The sequence below is a fragment of the Lemur catta genome, chromosome 7, assembly GCF_020740605.2.
Source record: "Lemur catta isolate mLemCat1 chromosome 7, mLemCat1.pri, whole genome shotgun sequence".
Classification (NCBI taxonomy): domain Eukaryota; kingdom Metazoa; phylum Chordata; class Mammalia; order Primates; family Lemuridae; genus Lemur; species Lemur catta.
The window spans coordinates 99,205,412-99,226,774 of NC_059134.1; the positions used below are offsets into that span (position 1 = coordinate 99,205,412).

The 21,363-nt window shown below is 59.4% G+C and overlaps 2 protein-coding genes across 4 annotated transcripts in view; one reads left to right on the forward strand and one right to left on the reverse strand.

Annotated features, from left to right (window-relative positions):
• Window positions 1-17,344, forward strand: part of MYRF (myelin regulatory factor) — a 33,076-nt gene extending 15,732 nt beyond the window's left edge. Inside the window, exons 5-27 of one of the 3 annotated variants that reach the window (XM_045555834.1) lie at window positions 7-286; window positions 1,137-1,387; window positions 1,466-1,589; window positions 3,202-3,397; window positions 4,689-4,765; window positions 4,968-5,078; window positions 5,432-5,522; window positions 5,908-6,108; window positions 6,368-6,479; window positions 7,002-7,111; window positions 7,830-7,990; window positions 8,064-8,136; window positions 8,406-8,494; window positions 8,794-8,862; window positions 9,291-9,371; window positions 9,540-9,625; window positions 9,728-9,895; window positions 10,144-10,395; window positions 11,972-12,074; window positions 12,325-12,399; window positions 13,101-13,206; window positions 14,546-14,620; window positions 14,816-17,344. In XM_045555834.1, the coding sequence (XP_045411790.1) occupies window positions 7-286; window positions 1,137-1,387; window positions 1,466-1,589; window positions 3,202-3,397; window positions 4,689-4,765; window positions 4,968-5,078; window positions 5,432-5,522; window positions 5,908-6,108; window positions 6,368-6,479; window positions 7,002-7,111; window positions 7,830-7,990; window positions 8,064-8,136; window positions 8,406-8,494; window positions 8,794-8,862; window positions 9,291-9,371; window positions 9,540-9,625; window positions 9,728-9,895; window positions 10,144-10,395; window positions 11,972-12,074; window positions 12,325-12,399; window positions 13,101-13,206; window positions 14,546-14,620; window positions 14,816-14,896 (2,972 nt within the window). In that variant the 3' untranslated portion in view covers window positions 14,897-17,344. Of the gene's footprint in view, window positions 1-6; window positions 287-1,136; window positions 1,388-1,465; window positions 1,590-3,201; window positions 3,398-4,688; window positions 4,766-4,967; window positions 5,079-5,431; window positions 5,523-5,907; window positions 6,109-6,367; window positions 6,480-7,001; window positions 7,112-7,829; window positions 7,991-8,063; window positions 8,137-8,405; window positions 8,495-8,793; window positions 8,863-9,290; window positions 9,372-9,536; window positions 9,626-9,727; window positions 9,896-10,143; window positions 10,396-11,971; window positions 12,075-12,324; window positions 12,400-13,100; window positions 13,207-14,545; window positions 14,621-14,815 lie in introns of all 3 variants that reach the window. The other 2 variants (XM_045555835.1, XM_045555836.1) reach the window with 2 other exon arrangements.
• Window positions 17,345-17,953: 609 nt separating this feature from the next.
• TMEM258 (transmembrane protein 258) lies at window positions 17,954-21,347 on the reverse strand. Its single transcript, XM_045555838.1, has 4 exons — window positions 21,271-21,347; window positions 19,645-19,754; window positions 18,940-19,076; window positions 17,954-18,061 (listed from the first exon to the last, which is right to left on the reverse strand). The coding sequence occupies exons 1-3, from the start codon at window positions 21,271-21,273 to the stop codon at window positions 18,950-18,952; spliced, it is 240 nt and encodes a 79-aa protein (XP_045411794.1). The 5' UTR covers window positions 21,274-21,347; the 3' UTR covers window positions 17,954-18,061; window positions 18,940-18,949.
• Window positions 21,348-21,363: the final 16 nt, after the last annotated feature.

The window sequence follows — 21,363 nt, forward strand, 5'->3', positions numbered from 1 at the left end:
CTGCAGACCCCCACCTTCTGCGCACGATAACCCCTGAGACCCTGTGCCACGTGGGAGTGTCCTCCCGCCTGGAGCACCCACCCCCACCTGCAGCCCACCTGCCAGGCCCCCCGCCACCCCCGCCGCCCCCACCTCACTACCCTGTCCTGCAGCGGGAGCTGTACATGAAGGCCGAGCCCCCGATCCCCCCCTATGCTGCCATGGGGCAGGGGCTGGTGCCCACCGATCTCCACCACACCCAGCAGTCCCAGATGCTGCACCAGCTGCTGCAGCAACACGGAGCTGAGTAAGACTTGGGCAGCCGCCCCCCAAGGGTGGAAATATAGTTTGGGGGCATCAGGGCAGCGGCAGGCAGGCCAGGGATGGACATAGGGATGGGGCTGAACCCCGGGAGGGCAGAAGGCTCTGCAGAGCAGGTTGAGGGGCAACATATTCATACACACGTGTCCAGAGTATCTTGGGGGACTACAGCCAGGGCAATTGCTCACAACTACCTTATTTGGTGGGTACGTAGGTAAACTGAGGCTCTGAGAGGAGGAAATGGTCTGCCCAGGTCATGAACTAGGAAGGGCAGAGCCAGGACTCAGGCCTGGGGCTGTGCTCTTACCCAGACACCAGTGACTTTCTGGGCATCTCGCGGAGTCCTCGGGTTTCCGAGGAGGTTCTGGGCCTGGATCCAAGGTCCCCACTCTGACTTCACCTGCACAATTGTCCTTTTCTCTGTTCTGTGTATGGGGATTTCATGAGAGATGTAGTCCAAGGGAGGATTCTTCTGTCAGGACATTTTGTAAACCAGAAGGAGAGGCCCCCAAACTCCCTGCCCCAGGAAGCTCTCCTTCCATGGCCTTGTGGCCTGGGAGCCACTCTCCATAGAGCTCCACTGTAAAGAGTGACACTGAGAGTGCCACCGAAGGAAGGGACCAACTAACTCATTGAGTGATGGAACAGAGAATGCCAATGCTGAGCCATGAGGGGAGCACCAAGGGGGCAAAGCCCAAGGGCTTCCTGCAGGAGACGTCCTCTGGGCTGGGCATCTCCTGCCCAAACAGGGTGGAGAGGGGAGAGGGGTGGGCCCTGCCCAGTGGGAGGGGCTCAGAGAGGGCCAGCCCCCACGGCACACACCTCTGTCCCCCCAGGCTCCCCACACACCCCTCCAAGAAGAGGAAGCACTCCGAGTCACCCCCCAGCACCCTCAATGCCCAGATGCTGAATGGAATGATCAAACAGGAGCCCGGGACTGTGACAGCCCTTCCCCCGCACCCTGCTCGAGCCCCGTCCCCACCCTGGCCTCCCCAGGGCCCACTCTCACCGGGGCCCGGCTCTTTGCCCCTCAGCATCGCCCGGGTCCAGACACCGCCTTGGCACCCACCAGGTGCACCCTCCCCAGGTATATGGCTGGCCAACCCTTCTAGTTGGGGAGTAGGGCCCAGGGCCCAGGGCCCACGTGGGCGTTCCCTCCCTCCAGGCCTCCTACAGGACAACGATAGCCTCAGTGGTTCCTACCTGGACCCCAACTACCAGTCCATCAAGTGGCAGCCCCATCAGCAGAACAAGTGGGCGACCCTGTACGACGCCAACTACAAGGAGCTGTGAGTGATCTGCGCCACTCCCCGCTCATCCTGGCCACCCCATCTTGAGACGCCCCAGCCCAGGACCCCATCGAGGCCCTAGAGCAGGGCCTGGGAGCACACTGGGTACAGGATGGCCCCAGAAGGGCAAACAGGCTCAGGGAAGAGCTGGGCCTGGCTCTCGGGCCTGACCTAGGCCAGCCCCAGGCTCCCTGAGAAGGTGGTGCCTGCCAGGGCGGGCTGGGAACCAAGTCAGGGAGAAGTGGGCGGATGGGTGTTTCCTGGCTCCTCTTTCCCCTCCTCCTCCTGCATTCCAGGAAGGTAGCCGGAAGCTGAGTGTCAGCAGGGCCAGCCCTGGAGGGAGGGCAGAGGGGTGGGGAGGACGGGTCAGAGGCTGCCTGGGCATTTCTAGCTCTCCCTCAACACCCACGTGGCTTCAGCTGCCCAGGCCCCGGGTCAGGAGCCCTGTGGGGACCACTCCCCCAGAAGGCCAGCGGACAGGGTAAAGGCGACTCCCCTCATCCCATTGTGGACATTGCCAGGCACGGGCCAGGTGGCTGGGACTTGCCTTCTCACAAGAACAGTGGCTGAGACCAGCGTCCCGGAGTTGGGCACCCCAGGCTTTGTGGGATTCCTAGCTGGAAGTTCCCAGGGCTGGAGATGGGGGGCGGGATCCCATGAGGTCCTATCAGGAACCCCCAGCATGGAAGAACCCACCTACTCTGACCTCCATAGTCCTTGGGCCATGCCTGCCACCCCAGGCCCCAAAGTGAGGAAGCTGGCAGCTGCAGCACCCAGGGTGGCCTAGGTACTTCCTGGGTGCTTTGCTAGGTCCTGCAGGTGGGCAGAGTCCCGGCGGGGAAGAGGGGATGAGCCCAGGCCTTCCGGAGACATCAGCCAGGCCCAAAGGCCTCTTCCCACTGGCTCAGAAGCATTCTCCCTGGCCGGCTTCCCCCGGCAGGCAAGGGCACTCCTGTGACCACCCCCGTGCCTGGGCACCCGGGTGATGGTGGGCTAGCCATGAGTCAACAATTGCCCTCTTTCCTGCCACCTAGAGGTCCCCAACGGGCCGGGCTTGGGACACTGTCCCCAGCAACAGAGGGGCAAACTGGGGCTGAGCGTGAGGGAGTCTAGAGGTGCCCCGGGCTTGAGCAAGCCGGTGGGCAGCAGTTGGGCCTGCGGCAGAGCCGGCACCTGGTTCCACCGTTTCCAGGGCAACCAGCTGTCAGGCACCCTGAGCCTCTGCAGACGCGGCCCCTCTCACCCCATCTCCCGCCAGGGAGGGGGCTCCAGGCAGCCTTCTGGGAAGGAGCCAAGTGTGGTGAGGGGCTGTCAAGCCCCTCCTCAGCAGTTCCCTCCCGTCTGGTGGGCCTCAAGGGTCTTGCCCTGCGTCCCCCATTACCAGGGCAGGGTGGTCGCCCCAGGCAGGAAGTAGAGGAAAGGATACTGGCTGAGGAGTTAGTGGATCTGTGCTCGGATCCTCTTGGGGACTCAGTTTCCATTTCTGAGAAGTGGGGCCAGCCCCGCTGGTGGTGTGCGGATCCCGGGTTCGGGACAGGAAATTGCTCTGGAACCCAGGCAGGTGGGAGGAACTGGCTCGGGGCCCCAAGGTGAGTGCCTCACCTGCTCCCAGGCCCATGCTCACCTACCGCGTGGACGCTGACAAGGGCTTCAACTTCTCGGTGGGCGACGATGCCTTCGTGTGCCAGAAGAAGAACCACTTCCAGGTGACGGTGTACGTCGGCATGCTGGGCGAGCCCAAGTACGTCAAGACGCCCGAAGGCCTCAAGCCCCTCGACTGCTTCTACCTGAAGCTGCACGGAGTGAAGGCAGGTTGGGGCTCAGAAGGAGGGGAGGCCAGGAGGGCTCGGAGCCTTGAAAGACCCCAAGACGCGGTGTGTGTGTGGCGGGGGGACACTCCGCACGGCTAAATCCAACCGCCCTTTCTCCCCATGCCTGCCCCAGGCAGACCACTCAGCCTTCTCTCACCCTCTTGTTCCCTGTTTCTTGCTCTACCGTGTGACCCCCAAGTCTGCATCCGCTGCCAAGACCCGTCTCCTGACCCCTCTATCAGCTGTCTCAGCTCCAGGGCCCCAAATAAACTCCCTGCAAACTCCCCCCTCCTTAGGGAATGGTTACCTTAGGCTTGGTTACCCAAGCCATAACCCCCACCTCATCATACACCTGGCCCTGTTGTGGCCCTGGAAGGTCCCTCCACCTGGTCCCTTCCTCTCCTCCTCTGCCTCTCTCCTGCCCTAGTCACCACCTTCTCACTTGAATGTCCGCAGCAGCTTCCACTCTGGCCCCTAACTCATGCTCCACCTGAGACGCAGGTGGCCACGGCACTCCTCATCCTTCCAAGGTCCCTGGCATCCTCCCAGCAGAGCCCCAGCTTCTAAGCTGGGCCCACAGGGCCTTGGGGATCCAGCCCTGCCATTGGCACAGAGCTCTTGTGCCCACTCACAGCCCCTGCCCTCCCTCCTGCGGCTCCCTTTGCCGTGGGCGCCCTCCCAATGCCCCACCCCTCCTTTCCTGCTCCCTCCACAATGGCACCCTCCTCAGGGACACCTGCCCTGAGGCCCATTGCAACTCAGTTCCCAGACCCTCTCCCACACCCTTGTCCCCTGCACCCTTCCACACGCACTGGCTGAGCCATGCCAACATGCCAGCCAGGCTCACTCACGACGTGAAGCCAACCTGGCCACAACCCCAGGGGGCTCACAGGCACAAATCAGCCACCACTGCGGGGACTGAGTGGCGTGGGTGTGGGTGGGTGCGCATGTGAGGGAGGGTGGTGGCTGAGTGCGCACACACAGGTGGGGGAGTGTGTGGGTGTGGTTGGAAGGGGTGTGTGTGCATGGGGGGTGATGTGTGTGCGTCCCCGTCGGAGCGGAGGAGTGGAGTGCTGCGAGGGGCTGAGCGGGAGCGGGGTGCGCGTGGGGTGTGCAGTTATGTAGGAGAAGGCACCTGGGCTGGTGGCGAGTGAAGCTGAGGGCAGGGTGCTGCATTTCGTCGTGAGCTCCAGCTGGGCCGGGCCTGGGCTGAGAAGGTGAAGGAGGGGGCGGTGGGGAGCGTCCGTCCCTCCGTCCTGCGGTGCCATTGGGCTCTACTTCCCGCCAGCTGGAGGCCCTGAACCAGTCCATTAACATCGAGCAGTCGCAGTCAGACCGAAGCAAGCGGCCCTTCAACCCCGTCACGTGAGTGTCTGATCCTGCAGGCGGTGGGGTGGGGTGGGGGTACCTGGAAGAGCCCATCCTGGAGCTGGCTTGGGAACAGAGGGGACCAGGCAGGTGCCCACGGCGTCCACCTCCTACATGCGCTGGCCTGGGTGCCCCTCTGTGGCCTGGCTCTTGGCAGCCTCCCTCCCTGTCCCCTGAGCACCCTGTCCCTCTTCTGCAGGGTCAATCTGCCCCCTGAGCAGGTCACGAAGGTGACCGTGGGGCGGCTACACTTCAGTGAGACCACCGCCAACAACATGCGCAAGAAGGGCAAGCCCAACCCTGACCAGAGGTGAGCAGAGGACCCCTGCCCGGGGCCCTCCATTCCGAGGAGGAGGGCCAGGAAGACACCACCCCGTGTAGCGTGTCAGGCACAGAGTCCCACAGACTGGCCCATTTCACAGGGGAGGGACCTGAGATTCGGAGCCCTTAATTGACTTAAGGGCAGGAAGGCAGAAGCCTAACCTCTGGGTTAAGAAACAGCTCTATGGCCTCCTAGCTGAGAGCCCTGGGGGCTTTCTGCCCCCTAGTGGAGACTCGGGTCCTCTGTAGGATGGGGTGCACTCGTGTGTCCACCCTGCACCTGGCCCGAGGGGTGGCTGGGGGCAGGACCCTGGGTACCTCTGAGACTCTTGTGTGTCCCAGGTACTTCATGCTGGTGGTGGCCCTCCAGGCCCACGCACAGAACCAGAACTACACGCTGGCCGCCCAGATCTCAGAGCGCATCATTGTGCGGGTGAGGGCCACCTCCCCCTAGTGGGTAGAGTCTTCCCCAGAGCTGGGAGAAGCAGCACCCAGGAGAAATACCAGGATGCTGGGGAGTCAGCAGCCGGAGTGCTGATCCTGCTGGGCACTGGCTGTGTGGCCTTGGGCAAGGCTTCCACCCTCTCTGGGCTGCAGCGTCTGCTTCACAGTAAAGCATGGAGGTGGACAAAACCTGGTAGCTTCTGGGATCTCACAAGTGACTAAAAATTGTCACAATGGGAGGGACAGTTTCAGTTGGGCATGGTGGGGTGAGAAGCCTGGCTGGACCAGAAGGGGCGGCTGTGGGGTTTCCCCCAATCCCAGGACCCTGCAGGTTCCCTATGCCCCAGGACTGATCCAGCCCGAACTCGCGGTAGGCCTCCAACCCAGGCCAGTTTGAGAGCGACAGCGACGTGCTGTGGCAGCGGGCGCAGGTACCCGACACAGTCTTCCACCACGGCCGCGTGGGCATCAACACAGACCGGCCGGACGAGGCGCTGGTTGTGCACGGCAACGTGAAGGTCATGGGCTCGCTCATGCACCCCTCGGACCTACGGGCCAAGGAGCACGTGCAGGAGGTGGGGGCGGGGAGAGCTGGGCTACAAGCGGGGCGGGGCTAGGGGCGGGACCGGAGGCTGGCGGGCGGGGTCCGGCAGAGGGGCGGGGCCAGGTGGAGGGGCGGGGCTGCCGGGGCCGACCCTGGATCTCGATCTTGCAACCCGGGTAGCTGGGTCTGCCCCGCACACTGCAGCCTCCTGCTGCCGTCCTGGGCTCGGGGGCCTGCTGTGCACGGCCGCGGGAGGGAAGGGGCTCAGTCTCGGCCCTGGTCCCCGGCAGGTGGACACCACGGAGCAGCTGAAGAGGATCTCGCGCATGCGGCTGGTGCGCTACAGATACAAGCCCGAGTTCGCAGCCAGCGCGGGCATCGAGGCGGCTGCACCGGAGACGGGTAGGGACCGACCTGGCACGCACTGGGGTCCGGGAGCCCAGTAACTTCAGGCCTCCGTGACCTCGCCCCCGTCTGTTGGAAATCACACTCCCGGAAGCCCCTCCTCTCGACTCCTGCAACTCCGCCTCTGGGGATCCTGCCCTCTAGAAGACCCGTCCCTTAGCCCCTGGAAAATTGGGCCTCCCAGGTCCCTGCAACTTCACCCCTGGACACTGGAAGTCTGAGAATTGGGGCCCCCTAGGTGAATCCTGCCTTCAACCTCTGGGAACCCTGCCCCCTTTCCCTGGGATCCTCACTGCCAGGAACCTGCCCCACCCCAGCCTGGGAACCCTACACCTTGAGCCCTGGAATTGTGACCCTGTGAACACTTGTCCATGGGAGCCCCTTGCTCCAGGGCTCCTTGGAATTCAAATCTCTAGGCCCTAGAACGTCATCCTCCCCAATCCTGCCCCTCTTCACATTAGAGAGCTGTGAAGCAGCATCCCAGCTCCACACACACATCCTGGGCTTGTCCCTCACCAGGTGTCATCGCTCAGGAGGTGAAGGAGATCCTACCTGAAGCTGTGAAGGACACTGGAGACATGGTCTTTGCCAACGGGAAAACCATAGAGAACTTCCTGGTGGTGAACAAGGTTTGCGGGTGGGGCACTGGAGGGAGCTGGGCGAGGGGTGGGCCAGCTGGGGGGGCTCATGTCCTCCATAGCGAGGCCAGAGCAGCCCTGTGTCCTCTCATGCTGCCTCCAGGGCCCCGTCCCCACCCGACAGAGAACAGGGTGCGTGGGTGGGGATTTGGCCACTGGAGGCTGTGACCAAGGGCAAGAGGAACCTCGCCGAGGTTCATGGCCTCCCCCCACCCCAGGTGAAATGAGGGCAATGATAGAAGTGCTGAGACACTCCATTGGTTATCTCAGGGCTTAACCATGTGGCTTGTTGTGGGGGTGATGTTTGCAACCTACCTGGCAAGAGGCTGGGCACCCAAGGAGGCACGTGATATGTTTCCACCTCAACTGAACAGTGACATGCTGAAGCCTGAGATGCCATTGTCATTAGAGGGGGCAGATCTGAGGGCTGGTGCCTTTAGGCTTGGGGAGCCTCTGAGCACAGAGAATTCTGGCAGGGGGTGGGAGGGCCGTTCAGGCAGGTGGGACAGCCTGGGCAAAGGTGCACGTAGGTGCAGATGCTGTTTGGAGGCAGGCACGGGAGCTTTGGGAGGAGGGGCCCAGGTAGGGAGGCTTTAGGGCCTCCATGCAGCCGTAGATAGAGGGGCTCCCCTCCTGCTGTCCGGTGGCCGGCAGCCTGGGGCTCCCGGCGTTGACCATGCCCTCAGCACTGGCCCATGGCCCGTGGCAGGAGCGCATCTTCATGGAGAACGTGGGTGCCGTGAAGGAGCTGTGCAAGCTGACGGACAACCTGGAGACACGCATTGATGAGCTGGAGCGCTGGAGCCACAAGCTGGCCAAACTGCGGCGACTCGACAGCCTCAAGTCCACCGGCAGCTCGGGCGCCTTCAGGTGGGGGGGTTGGGTGGGGGAGGGCAAGACCCCCCTTCCCAGAGCACCCCTGACCCTGGTACTCTTGCTGCAGTCACGCAGGGAGCCAGTTCAGCCGGGCGGGCAGTGTCCCCCACAAGAAGAGGCCCCCCAAGATGGCCAGCAAGGTGAGGGTGGGCAGGGAGGGGAGGCAGGTTGGACCCGGGCTTCCCATCCCTCATGGCCCGCCCCCAGCTTGCACCTCTCCGGCCACACTGACTCCGGTGCTTCCCCTCTCTCCTCCCGACCCTGTGGCCCTCCCAGCCGCCACTTTCTCCTTCCTCTCCCTCTGCCCCTGGGAGACGGTGTAGCCCTTAGCATCCCACTTCCCGCAGAGCCATGGCAGGTAAGGCCATGGCCCTCTTCTGTGTCTTCTTCTTTTCCTCTTGGTCCTTAGGCATCGTCCGTGGTCCCAGACCAGGCCTGCATCAGCCAGCGCTTCCTGCAGGGAACCATCATCGCCCTGGTGGTGGTCATGGCTTTCAGGTGACTTGTCCCCCAGGCCCTGGGGGTGGCTGACTCCAAGAGTTGAGCTACCCAGTGGGGTCAGCTGCTCATGGGCCCAGGCCTGGGGGAAGAGGAGGATGTAGTTTGGGAGCTCAAGTGGCTGAGGTCTTGGGGAAGGTGGGCCTTGTTCTGTCTCCCACCCCCAGGGCCGGGGGCACCCATTTGCAGGCATCACTTGGGAGCCCAGTGCTACGGCCAAGGACCACAGGCCTGGCCTGGAGAGGGGGCACTGGATGGTGGCTTCAGCTCTAACGGTGACCCTTTTCTGTGACTCCCAGTGTGGTGTCCATGTCCACACTGTACGTGCTGAGCCTGCGCACCGAGGAGGACCTGGTAGACGCTGATGGGTACGTCCCTGCAGGCCTGGCTGCTGGCCGAGCTGCCAGACCAGGTGGGGCTTTGGTGGGCAGTTCAAGGCCAGAGGAGCCATGGTGGCTGTCTCCTCCGAAGGGGTTCAACTTCAGGCTCTCAGCTTGCTGGGGCTTGTGGGGGTGGCTGGGAGGGTCTCTAGGAGGGTGGGCAGCCCTTCCCAGACCCTGCTGGTGCCCAAGTTTCTGTCTGGCCTGCTCACTGCTCCTCCGGGCAGCTGGGCCTAGAGGCGGGGGCCAACTGCAGGGCCAGAGCTGGAACAGGGTGGGAGAAAGGAGGGCCAGGGCAGGGCCTAGGGCTCTGTCAGCCCACTGTCACCCCAGCTCCTGGGGCCACCTCTGACTGTGTCTTCTCTTCTCTCCTCCTCTGTGCCTTTCTCACCCTTTGCCTCTCTGCTGCCCCTTAGCTCTTTTGCCGTGTCCACTTCCTGTCTCCTGGCCCTGCTCCGGCCCCAGCACCCTGGGGGGAGTGAGGCCATGTGCCCATGGTACGTGCTGACAAACGCCCCTCCCTCCTGTGGCTCCCGCCGCCCTTCTTCCTGCCTCTGTCCCCCTCCCTCTCCGCCTCCTCTTGCCCTCCTGCTTCTCCAGGACGCCCGGGCCTCCCCATCAGGGTCTCCCAGCCCTTCTGAGCTCAGCTCACCCTTCCCCAGCAGGTCCAGCCAGAGCTTTGGGACCACTCAGCTCCGACAGTCCCCTGTGACCACTGGGCTGCCAGGCATCCAGCCCTCTTTGCTGCTGGGTGCGTGTCTGGGCAGGCGTGGGGTGGGATGGCAGGTGGCTGTGTCCTGGGCCGGGGACTCTGCGGACCCCTTCCAGCTCATACAGCCTCTGGCCTCCTCAGTGACCACCAGCCTGACCAGCTCAGCCCCAGGGCCTGCTGTCCGCACCTTGGACCTGTGCTCCAGCCACCCCTGCCCTGTCATCTGCTGCTCCTCACCCGCCCCTAGCCCTACCACTGCCCCTGGCCATGGTGTCAGCCCCAGTCCCACCCCCACTGCCAGTCGCTCAGGTATGGCTCTCTCAGGGCTAGGGCCTGGGTTGGGGCTTGGGTACCTGCGTTCAGACAAAGGCCCCACGGACTCATTGGTGGGGGGTTCTCCTGGAGCCCAGAATGAGGCTCTGGAGAAAGACAGGGGAGTCCCCCTGCAGAGGCCAAGAGACAGATGGGGTTCACTCAGTCCAGGGGGGCCCTAGAGATAGCTGGACAGGAGGCAGCCAACTCCCTTCTTCTTAGTCTGACACTACTTTTATCCACAGGCCCCAGCCAGATGGCCCTGCTGCCAGTCACCAACATCAGAGCCAAGTCCTGGGGCCTTTCAGCCAATGGCATTGGCCACTCCAAGCATCCCAAGAGCCTGGAACCTGTGGCCAGCCCTGCAGTCCCCTTCCCCGGGTGGCAGGGCAAAGCCAAGAATAGCCCCAGCCTCGGTCTCCATGGGCGGGCTCGCCGAGGGGCCCCCCAGCCCAGCTTGGGCCCTGCTCAGCCCACTCGGTCCCAGGACCAGCCAGGTATCTGCCTCACCCCAGTTCCTCCCAACCCAGCCCAGTAAGGCTCACTGGCCAGGGCCCATTTCAGTCACATGACTGCCTGGGTGCAGAACTGTCGGTCAACAGGCATTTGCTGAGCAAGTTCTAAGTATGAGGAATCAGGTCAGGAGCCTTACATAGATGGTCTCATTCAATCCTCACAACACTCCTGCAGGAAAGGAATTGTCCCCTTGCTTAGATGAGGAAACAGAGACTTAGGTGAAGTGACTGGCCCAGGGTTGCCCAGCCCATCAGCAGCAGAGCTGGAATTTGGTCCCAGGACTGCCTGCCAGGGTGAGGAGGGTGCTGGACAGGCTCCCCTGGACTTTTCTCCAAACCTTAGACCTTTGGTTTTAACAAAGCTAGAGAACCTTTTGTTGTAGAAGTTTTCAAACGGGGTTCCTCCAAGGTGCCCCAGGGGCTGCCTTGGGAGGCAGGGAGCCTGCCTAGCTCCAACTAGGCAGCCATGCTCTAAGATTTGAGGCTCCTCGTCGACTCATTTCATAGGCTTTGTGGCTTAAAGGAGAAAACAGCTTGGAAACTGTGGTTTGCAGAGATCGAAGTTCAAAGTGATGGGGAAACCCAAGGGGCAGACGCTCACCAGGTGGCCGTTTTCTGGGCCGCTGCTCTGTGTGGCTGGCTCTGTCCAGGGCACTGGGGGTGATGAAGACAGACCCACCCCTGCCCCCAAAGACTCGCAGAGATGAAAGCACAGCAGTGTGATGAGACTCTGAAGGGACAGGCAGGCACCTTTGAGCCTGGGGAGGGCACTTGATCTGGGCTAAGGTGGGGAGGTAATCAGGCAGGAGGTAACATTGGAGCTGAGTCTTTGAGGACATGGGGAGTTTGCCCAGAAGGGAAGGACACCTTTCATCTTGTCTGTATCTGATACCTGTCCCTGGCTGCACAGGGCATTCTGGGGTACCTTGGGGCCCTGGGTTGTGTCTCATAGAGCTGAAAATGTACCAGGTCCAGCAAATGTTCAGTGGCTCCAGCTCCCCCGTCCCTGGGTGGAATGGTTAGGCAGCAGCAAGCCTGCAGGACAGTGAATGACGATGAACAAGAAAGCCTTGTGTCCCCTGCCTCCTACCTAGCTAGCCAGTCCGCAGCGGGTGTGTTCAGTGAGGGCCGCGAGCAGTGGTGTGCTGGTAGGTGTGTGACACTTGGTTCTCTGGGGTGGGGGAAGCCCCCATTTGTGTGTGCGAGTACTCCCACCACAGCTGGTTTCAAGCTACCAGTGTCACATCACTGAACCCAGAGCTGAGGAGGGCTGTGTGCTCAGGAACAGAGGCCTGTGTTCCTGTACACTGTGGGCCGTCCCTGCTTCTGAGTGTTCCGGTTCTGTGGAGGAGCAGACCTCAGGCTCGTGCAGACTGGCTAGGCCGAGGGCTGCTGGGAAAGGGGTGTGGTGTGAGCCCAGCCACTGTGGAGATCTGGAAAGAATAACCTGAAACTTATTCATACTAAGGTGTGAGTGACTGATCCAAGCCTGGCAAGGAAAGACTTGACTGCTTCTCATTTGTGTCCTGCCTTGTCACCTTCCTCCCTGCCCCAACAGCCTCTCTCCTTGCAGACCCAGTACCCTCCCTGACCTCCATCCAGGTGCTGGAGAATTCAATGCCCATCACCTCCCAGTACTGTGCTCCTGGGGACACCTGCAGGTGGGCTGGGCTCCTCCCCTTCACCCCAGGGAGGTCCCCTCAGATGACATGAGCCCAGGCAGTGTCTATGCCTAGATCTTGCCCCCCTCAGGGAGGAACCTCCCCTGCCGGGCCTGCGAGGGGCTCCAGTACAGACAGGGGGCGGGGCTGGGGAGCTGACGGGGGGGGGGGCAGCCGGGGGGAGCAGCCGGGGGGGGGGAGGGCTTCTGCAGAGTGGTCTTAGGCTAAAGCACCAGCTTTGCCCCTTCAGGCCTGGAAACTTCACCTACCACATCCCTGTGAGCAGCAGCACCCCACTGCACCTCAGCCTGACCCTGCAGATGAAGTGAGTGCTGGCGTGGGGGTGTCAGAGGATGGGAGGGGAGCCAGGGAGAAGCACCTGCAGAGCCTCAGAAAGGCCAGACCCGAGGCCAGCCCAGGGGCCCAGCACATTTCCCGCACAGTGGACCCAGATAGCCTGGGGGAGGGCTCAGGAGGGCCGCTCACTTTATTGCCTGCTTCGTGGCTCACTGGCTAAATGACCCTGCCTCACAGGGCTGGGAGGACCACCTGGGATGGTGGATGTGGAAGGTTTGTACCCTATGGCACTAGTCCCCAACCTTTTTGGCACCAGGGACTGGTTTCATGGAAGACAATTTTTCCATGGACCGCGGGAGGGGCGGGTGGGGAGGCAGCGCTCGGGCTATGATGCGAGCGATGGGGAGCAGCTGTAAATACAGATGAAGCTTCGCTCATGCACCTGCTGCTCACCTCCTGCTGTGTGCACCCCCTTCCTAAGTTTCTCGGAAGACAGTTTTTCCGTGGGGGGAAAGAGGCAGAGCTCAGGTGATGCACGCCCAGGTTCCTAACAGTCCACGGACCAGTGCCGGGTTGTGGCACAGGGGTTGGGGACTGCAGCCCTATGAGGACCTTGGTTATTATGCATTGTTTTCAGGCTGTGTGAGGACTCAGCAGCTTGTTGCATTGGTGGGCTTGGGGTGGAGGGCTCCAGAACCCCATTTCCCTACTAACTGGGCCTGTCCCCAGCTCCTCCTCCCCTGTGTCCGTGGTGCTGTGCAGTCTGATGTCAAAGGGGGAGCCGTGTGAGGAGGGGGCCTTTCCGCAGAGTCTCCACGCCCAACAGGACACCCAGGTAGGTGGGACTGGGCTGTGGGCTGGGGCTTCCTCTCCCCTGGTACACCTGGGCCCCCGAGCAGGTGAGAGGGAGCGAGGAGTCAGAGTGAAGGTATCTCCACAAGGGACTCTCAGGGGCCTGGGTCTCTGTGCCCCAGGGAGGGGGTACGCGTGCATGTGCCATTCCACTCCCTGCTGAGCATCTCCCGTCTCTGCCGTGATGGGACCTCAGGGAAGAAAACAGCCCCGCAGGACTGACCGGGATGAGTGCAATGGTGGAGACAGGCAGGCATCCTGGGAGCCCACAGCAGGGAGGGCTGTGAGGTCCGGGGAGGTGGAACGTCGAAGGAGTGTCCAGAGGCAGGAAGGAGCCTAGAACTCATCCTCAGGCTAGGGCTACGGCATGGTTCAGTCTGCAGTATTAGAAGACACCTCGGGCTCTATGTGGGGGCTGCCTCTTGGTCTGGGAGAACTGGATGGCCGGACCCTGTCACTGTCCAGCTCCTCCCTGGCCACATAACCAGAAGTTAACAACCCTCTGGTGCTGATGGACCACTAGTTTCTCCCTGGGCCTGAGAGGTCATAGAAGACTCTCAGGACTCCGAGTTAAGGGAAGTAGTGATATCTCTTCTCATTCCTTTGTGTGTTTACGCAACAAATAATTATTGGGGTCCCTTCTGTCCCAGGCCTGTGCTGGGCCCAGCTGCAGGGGGACAGAGGTGGAGGAGAAATAGGTTTTAAGTTCCAAAAACACATTCTAGTGAGGGAGAAAAGACGTGCAGAAAGTACCTTGCGTGTAGGAGGGGAGTGGCCTCTGAGAGACCTGGGCCCTGGGGCCCTGCAGAGAGGAGGGAGAGCCCCGCTAGACGCTCACTAGACACGGTGCTCAGGCCTGAGCCCACAGAACGGAGGCAAAGCCAAAGCTCAGGTAGGAGATGGGCACGCTGCCTGTAGCCTCCTGCTGCCCTGGGAGGGAGAGAGCCCGACAGACCTGGGTTTGAATCCCAGCTCTGCCACTCTGTGTGATTTTTTGGCAAGTGAGTCAGTTTCCTCATCTGTGAGACGGGGCTAGGAGCAGCACTGCTTCACTGGATTGTAGTGAGGACGGGGCTAATGACATACTTCAATGTGCCCAGAGCACAGTGGATGACAGAACAGGGCACAGGGCACAGGAAAGGGAAGCGGTGCCAGGTGAAGTCGGCTGGGACTTGTCTGTCATGGAGTAGCTGTCATTGCTCCCTCCATGTCTTCGAAGCCTCACTTTTTTCCCTCCTAAAACTTGCCGCATGCCCTGGGGCTGCAGGGGTAAGGGAGATGGGGCAGGGGACCGTCCTGACCCCTTTCCCCTCTCTCTCCAGGGCACCTCTCACCAGTGGCCAGTAACCATCCTGTCCTTCGGTGACTTCACCTACCACTTCCGAGTGGCACTGCTGGTGAGCAAGGGCACCCCACCTTTCCCCGGAGGCCCAGGCTCCTCTCTCTGTGGTGTGGGGCTTGGGGATGAATGGGGCATTTGCAGAGCACGTGGAGGACCTTGAGGCACAGCATCAGGCAACATCAGCAGGGAAGTGCCACCCGCCCTGTACCTCGAGAGCCACCTCACCTGTTCCCACTGCCCTTCCCCCCAGGGTCAAGCAAACTGCAGCTCAGAGGCCCTTGCCCAGCCAGCCACAGACTACTACTTCCACTTCTACCGCGTGTGCGACTGAGCTGCCCTCCTGAGGCAGCACCACACCGGGGACCCAGGGTCCTCAGGTACCCCTCTCACACTGGATGCGACGGTGTTACACTGGAGCCTGCTGCCGGCCAGCTCTGCCGTACACTGGCCCTTCCCTCGACTGGTGAAACTGGAAGTCCTCACACTGGAGTTGCTGTTCCAGCTGGTCGCCCCTCCCACTGCACAGAGGGAGCCAGAGAGACAGACTTCCTGGGCCGTCCTGCCTGCCACCTCCTCTGGGCCAGGAATTCATATCTGTCCAGATATGGTGGATGGAAGGTTGGCTTCTGGTGTCCTGGAGGCCAGGGGAAGCCTGTGACCCTCATCTGTCCAGAGCCCACTCTCCCCTGCCTCCCCTTTTGAGACTGGGAACCACCCCTCTCGGAGAGGACCTGCCTGCCTTTGAGGTCAGCTGGGGTCTTGGATCCAGCCCTGAGAGACTTGGCTGGACCCCCATGAGTCAGTGGAGGGCAGATAGCTCTCCCCCTCAAAGCTGCTCCCCAGGGACAGCTGTAGAGGACCTCTTGGGGTTTGACTGTTACGCTGGACTTGGATTTCTAAGCTTTAAGTGTGGCCCAGGTGCTTGGCCCCCCAAACTCCCAGGGCAGCCAAGGCCAGCCCCGGATGGGTCGGAGAGACCGACTTTGTGCCTTAAGTCCACTTAGTGCCTGGTGAAGCCACCCTCGGCCCTTCATAGGCCTGAACCAGTGGGGGCTGGGGGCCAGTGGCCAGGTAAGCCTTGGACCCTTGAACTTGGAGCATCCCAGAAGAGGAAGTTCTCTAAGAGCCCCCAGACAGTGCTGCCACCCCACCGCCTGTGTTCTCAGGAGCGTCCACAGCTAACAGGGGTGATAGTAACCACATCACTCTCTCTGAGCAGAGGAACGGGAACCCTGCAAGCAGCAGGCTGGTCTTGGCTGGTGGGCAGATGCCAGTAGCTTTTGCTGTTATTAGAGATTACTAAATGCACTTAGACCAGGGCGGGAAGGAGTGGAAGGATGGAGCTGGAAGGCCCAGAGCGGGCCAGAGCCGTGGTGTAACACTTGCTCCCGGGGAGCCTCAGAGATGCCCCTCCCACTCCCGACCACCAAGACTCTGGCCTGTCCCTCCACTCTTGTCTGCTTGTGGCCTCGTCTCTCCAAATCAAAGGCTCCGTTGCTTGGCTTGAAGAGTCAAGCTGGAGGGACCCAGTAGCCTCCATCTGTTAATCCCTCCCAGGAGCAGGAGAGGTGGGCTTGGGTTAGGGAAGAAGTCTTATCTCAAGTGCCAACCCCAATGTTTCACAGTGGCGCCTGGAGCATTGTGAGGCCACACCCAGGGTCGTGGAAGGAGTGTGGTCATCATTTAGCCACATCTGCCACGGGTCCAGAAACGGGAAAGGGAATTGCCGTCCGTGCCCTGTGGCACTCTGCCAGCTCTTTGGGAACCAGGCCTCGCCCCATCCTACCTCTCATTCTCAGCTTTGAATGGGAGGCCTTTCTGTCGGGGAGCCGAATTCTTGAAGCCTATGAACTGCGGGCCCCTTCTGCTGTGGATCTCAAAGCACTTATCCTCAGGATAGGGAAACACCAGGGGATACAGGGATACCCCACCTGCAGCCCCTGCCCAGCTGGGCTCCACTCCCTCACTCTGACATAGGAATTGTGTCATGCAGGCAGCCGAGCCTTACTTAGGACTATACTGTGCTCCCTCCCACTGGGGAATCTCTCTCTGCTGCCTTAAAACTGCCGAGCCCCAGCCCTTGTAATAGGATTCTGCAGCTTCCTCACTAGGGGCATGTGTTCCTGGACTGTGGCCCTTCAGTCCTTAACTGGAAAGTGACCCTCCTCTGCCCCTCTGGAGCCTGTCTGGACACAGCATAACCCCAGTCCCGTTAGCAGCTGGATCTGTTTCCATGCCTGGGGAGGGGGTCCTCAGTGCAGGGGTTGGGGCCAGGGTGGGGCTCCAAGCTGCTTGAGGGGGTCAACCTTGGACCAAAGTTGCCTTAAGCCTGTGGTAAACAGGCCTCAGGGAAGGCGAGGGGGCCACCTGCTGGAGGCTGTCAGCTGCCAGACCGGCACCGGGGTGTGGGTGTCTCAGCTCCAACCCCGACCTGGGGTCCAGCAGGCCATCCCTCCCTTCCTGTCTCCCCTCTGGCGTCTGTTCCTGTAGCCACTGGGCTGATCTCCCCTTAGCTTCAAGCTGTACATAGGGCCTCCCAGTGCAAACCCCCTGCCCACACCCTACTCCCTTAGAAGCCTGCGTGTGCATAGAGCACCCCCCAGTTAACTCCCAGTTCCCCTCCCTGAGCTCTGACTCATATTTATCATGTACCAACTCTGACTCTGCAGTGGGCAGACAGGGAGGCAGCCCGAGCCTGCTTGCTTCCTGTCCCCCGAACTGTTCTTTTCTTCCGAAGCAAATATACATATATAAATAAATGTATAAATACTGCTTTGTATCGGAGCTTAACTCCTGTCTCATCTGGGATTGATCTGGTGGGAGAGGGAGTCCCCTGTGGGGCTGGGACCAACTGGAACTCAAATGTCTTCCTGAGAAGTCTAGAATCTCCAGGGCCCCAAGCCAGATTGACCCTTCGTACCCCTTACCATTCTTAGCTTCATACTAGGTCTGGGAATGGACTCACCAGCCCCACCCCCGGCCACACCTCCCACTACCACACACCTGCCGCTGCCCACCTGAGTGAAGAGTAGCCACCCAGCGAAAAAAACCTTATTACGGGACAAGCTGAGCCTGGTGAGGGTGCCCCAGCCCAGAGAAGGGTGGCTATATTTAGAGGGGATAGGCCAGGGCAGAAAGGATTGGTGTGGTTCCTAGAGGCTTATTCTAGAAACAACAGAAGAGGGTAGGCCTGGACCCTTCCTATCCACAGGTGAGCTTTAAATTCCGATGACAAGATACCCCTGCCACAGCCCTCATCCCCAGCAAAGAAGGCAGGTTTCCCAGCAGGAACCGTGTGACAGGCAGAAAGAAATGGGAAAGCGTGGGACAGGGGAAACCACATAGGTCCCAGCACTCCTACCCCCACACAATGGGCACGAGACAGGACTGTCACACATCTGCCTTTATTGTGAGCAGCAGGTGGGACACTTCCAGCAATAGTAAAAAAAAATTAATTTACAAAAGCAGAGATTCAGCAAAGCCGCCTGGTTGGTACCTGAAAGAGGAGAGGGGTATCAAAATGAGACCACTGACTTCCTTCTCACCTTCCTCTCTCCCTGAACCCCTGGGCCCCCGGGGCAAGGGCTGACGAGTACATTCCTTTGAGGATGAGCCACCAGAGCAGAATCTCAGTGACCTGTTAGGTGGACTATCTGCAGCAAGTTTTTTTTTTTTTTTTTTTTTTTTGAGACAGAGTGTCACTTTGTTGCCCGGGCTAGAGTGAGTGCCGTGGCATCAGCCTAGCTCACAGCAACCTCAGACTCCTGGGCTTAAGCGATCCTACTGCCTCAGCCTCCCTAGTAGCTGGGACTACAGGCATGAGCCACCATGCCCGGCTAATTTTTTTGTATATATATTTTTAGTTGGCCAGATAATTTCTTTCTATTTTTAGTAGAGACGGGGTCTCACTCTTGCTCAGGCTGGTCTCGAACTCCTGACCTCGAGCGATCCACCCGCCTCGGCCTCCCAGAGCTAGGATTACAGGCTTGAGCCACCGCGCCCGGCCTGCAGCAAGTTTTAAGTCCCAGATCTTGATCCCCTTCCAGCCAGCCCAGCAGCCTCTCCAAGTCGGTGCATGACTTGTAAGAACACAAATGTATAACCATGGAAAACCTACACCCACATCCCTATGTAGCCCATCCCAAAGCCAGATGGAGTCCCTGGGCTGTGTGAACTCAGAACTGACAAGGGAGGCCACACTTGGCCCAAATCCCCATGAGGCGCAGGGAAAGAGGCACATATGGCTAGCATCCCCATCTACTCCCTTGAGTCAGTTGCTATTAACCAAGGCGTCACAGAGGTAAGACCATGAGGACCCTGCTGATGTGGGCATGAAGAAACTTCTCTAGGCTGCCACCTTGTCACAGCTCTTACCCTTGGGAGCTCACACATAAATGCCGACCCACAGCAGCAAGAAGAGCACTCCAAAGCCCATGAAGAGCGAGGCCACCAAGGAGATGAGAAGCTCTTTGTAGATATCTCGAGTGTACTTAGTGGAGGTGACCTCATAACTGAGTGGGGCTGTTAAGGCAAAGCAAAGGGATGAACTGCGGAGTGCAGGAGCCCGGCCAGTGGCGCTCTGGGGAAAAAGGCATGGGCTAAATGCTTTCTGGCTCAGGCATCCAGGCACAGGGGTCTAAGAGATGATTTGGACTATGTTGCTCCATACTAACCCCCCCACCACCCAGGAAGAAAATGAGACCCAGAGGAGTTAGGTCACTTGTCCTGGGTCACACAGCTTGTGAGTGGTGGAGCTGGGACTAGCCCTCAGACCTCCTAACACCTGAGCTCATCCTTCCTTATACCACTTTTCCAACTTCAGCTCCCCCATCTCCCTCGTCTACATCAACCAGGCCCTCTGCTCACTGTCCTGGAAATCTGAAGAGCAAACTGAACTCATCTGAAATTGGGAAATAAGACCACAACCTGACCTTGGGCATCACCAGCCTTCCCTTCCTTACCTTGTCCCATCCCCAGTCCAATGTACAAAACTGGCAGGGTGCATGTACCTAGCACAGTTTCTCCCTCAGCTTCCCACATCACTAATACTGGTCCACTGGCTGCTCAGTGAAAGGATACACGAAGAACCAGGCGGTGAAGAACATGCCAATGGCCAAAAGCACCACAGTCAGATGGGGGAAGACAGCCGGATTCACTGGGCTGGTGTATCTGCTCATGGCCTCGAGCTCCTAGGGGAGGGGCATGAGATTAGAGCCATCAAAGAATCATATGATTTCAGCCTGGGGAGACTGGGGGGTTATCAAGAAGCCTTGTGCTCTTGTGACTGCTAAAGGCCTATTACAGCCTAGAGATGTGGAAATCCTTCAGAACCGACATCAACTGATTCAGTACGGGAATGACAATTACAGGTCTACCTTAAAACCGAGGTGGTACTTTATCTTTTCAATATTAACAAAGAAGCGCAGCTGAGAGTCAGAGGATGAGACACAGAAGGTGACAGCTACACATCAATGCTCCTTAGCATTTTCCAAGGCGAATGACACCATGAAAATGTAATGAAAGGTATGAACTCTCTGCCTGGGAAAAATCACATGAGAAAAAGTTTGCCTACAATTTTTGAAGCTTTATGGACTCATATCTATAGACACTATGCTAAGAATCCTTGCTGTAAGTCACAGAGCCTGGGCTGGTACCCAGATCTCAACTTCTAACTGAGTATTCTTCTCACCACACTATTATGGAATATCAGGATCTACCATTAAAAGACACCAGTTAAAATTCTGGGTTTACTGAATAATATGAATCTCAGGAAAGCAGTTAGGATGATATCTATTTCACAGTGTTGATCTATGACATAAGAAAGATGACGAATGTCAAAGCATCTAGTTTAGTGCTTGGCATAGTGTAACTGCTCAATAGGTGTTTGTTTCCTTCCTAAGGTTGTAGGGAAGATTATGAGATAATGCCTGTGAAAGAGAGCTGTAAACGTAAAGCTCCGTACGAATGTTAACTTCATTGTCACCCATCAGCCAATGCTTCTAAAATCCAGAACATAACAACACTAGAGAAGTAAACTGACCCCATTGTTCTAAGAGACACTGGAATTCAATTCAGTAAACAATTATGTTCCCCTCCCCCCAAAATGATAAAGACAATCACTGCCATTTATTGAGCCTCCAATTACAAGCCCTGTGTGTGGCACTGGGAATACAAAGATGAATAGACATCATCCCAGAGCTAGATGCACGTCAGACGGTGGTCACTAGGAGGCGTGGCAGAAAACAAAGAAGTCCATGAAATGTGGCCAGAGGTCTGTACAGAGGTTGTGGGCGCTCCCAGGAGGGACTGGCCAAGTGCCTGAGAGAGCTAGAAGTGCTTCACCAAGAAATAACATTTACCCAGGGCCTTACAGGATGAGTACGAGTTCGGCAGGGGGAAGAACTTTCCAAAGAGACAGCAGACCACAGGTAACAGAGATACAGGACTGAAGGTATTCACAATACACCCCACGCCCCTCATCTTTATAAATCGCGAGCTCTGAGCCAGGTCCGATCAAGACCTCAGCCTAAGGAGTTCACGGCAAGGGGTTTCCTTTCCCCATCCCTCCGCCCAAGCCAGAGGTTCCAGGAGCGTCCAGCCCTCTGGATCTCTGACGTCTTGAGGTCTCCGCAAGAGAACCGCGGTGTGGGCCAGGCCCCAAGTGGTCCTCACAACCCTGTCCAAAACTCCCCTCAACGGTCTCACCATTTCGCCCTGCACAGGGTTACCTCCACTCCGCCACCGGAAGAACACGTCGGCAGGAGCAAAAGCCTAGCGCAGCCGGAAGAGGAAGTGCCC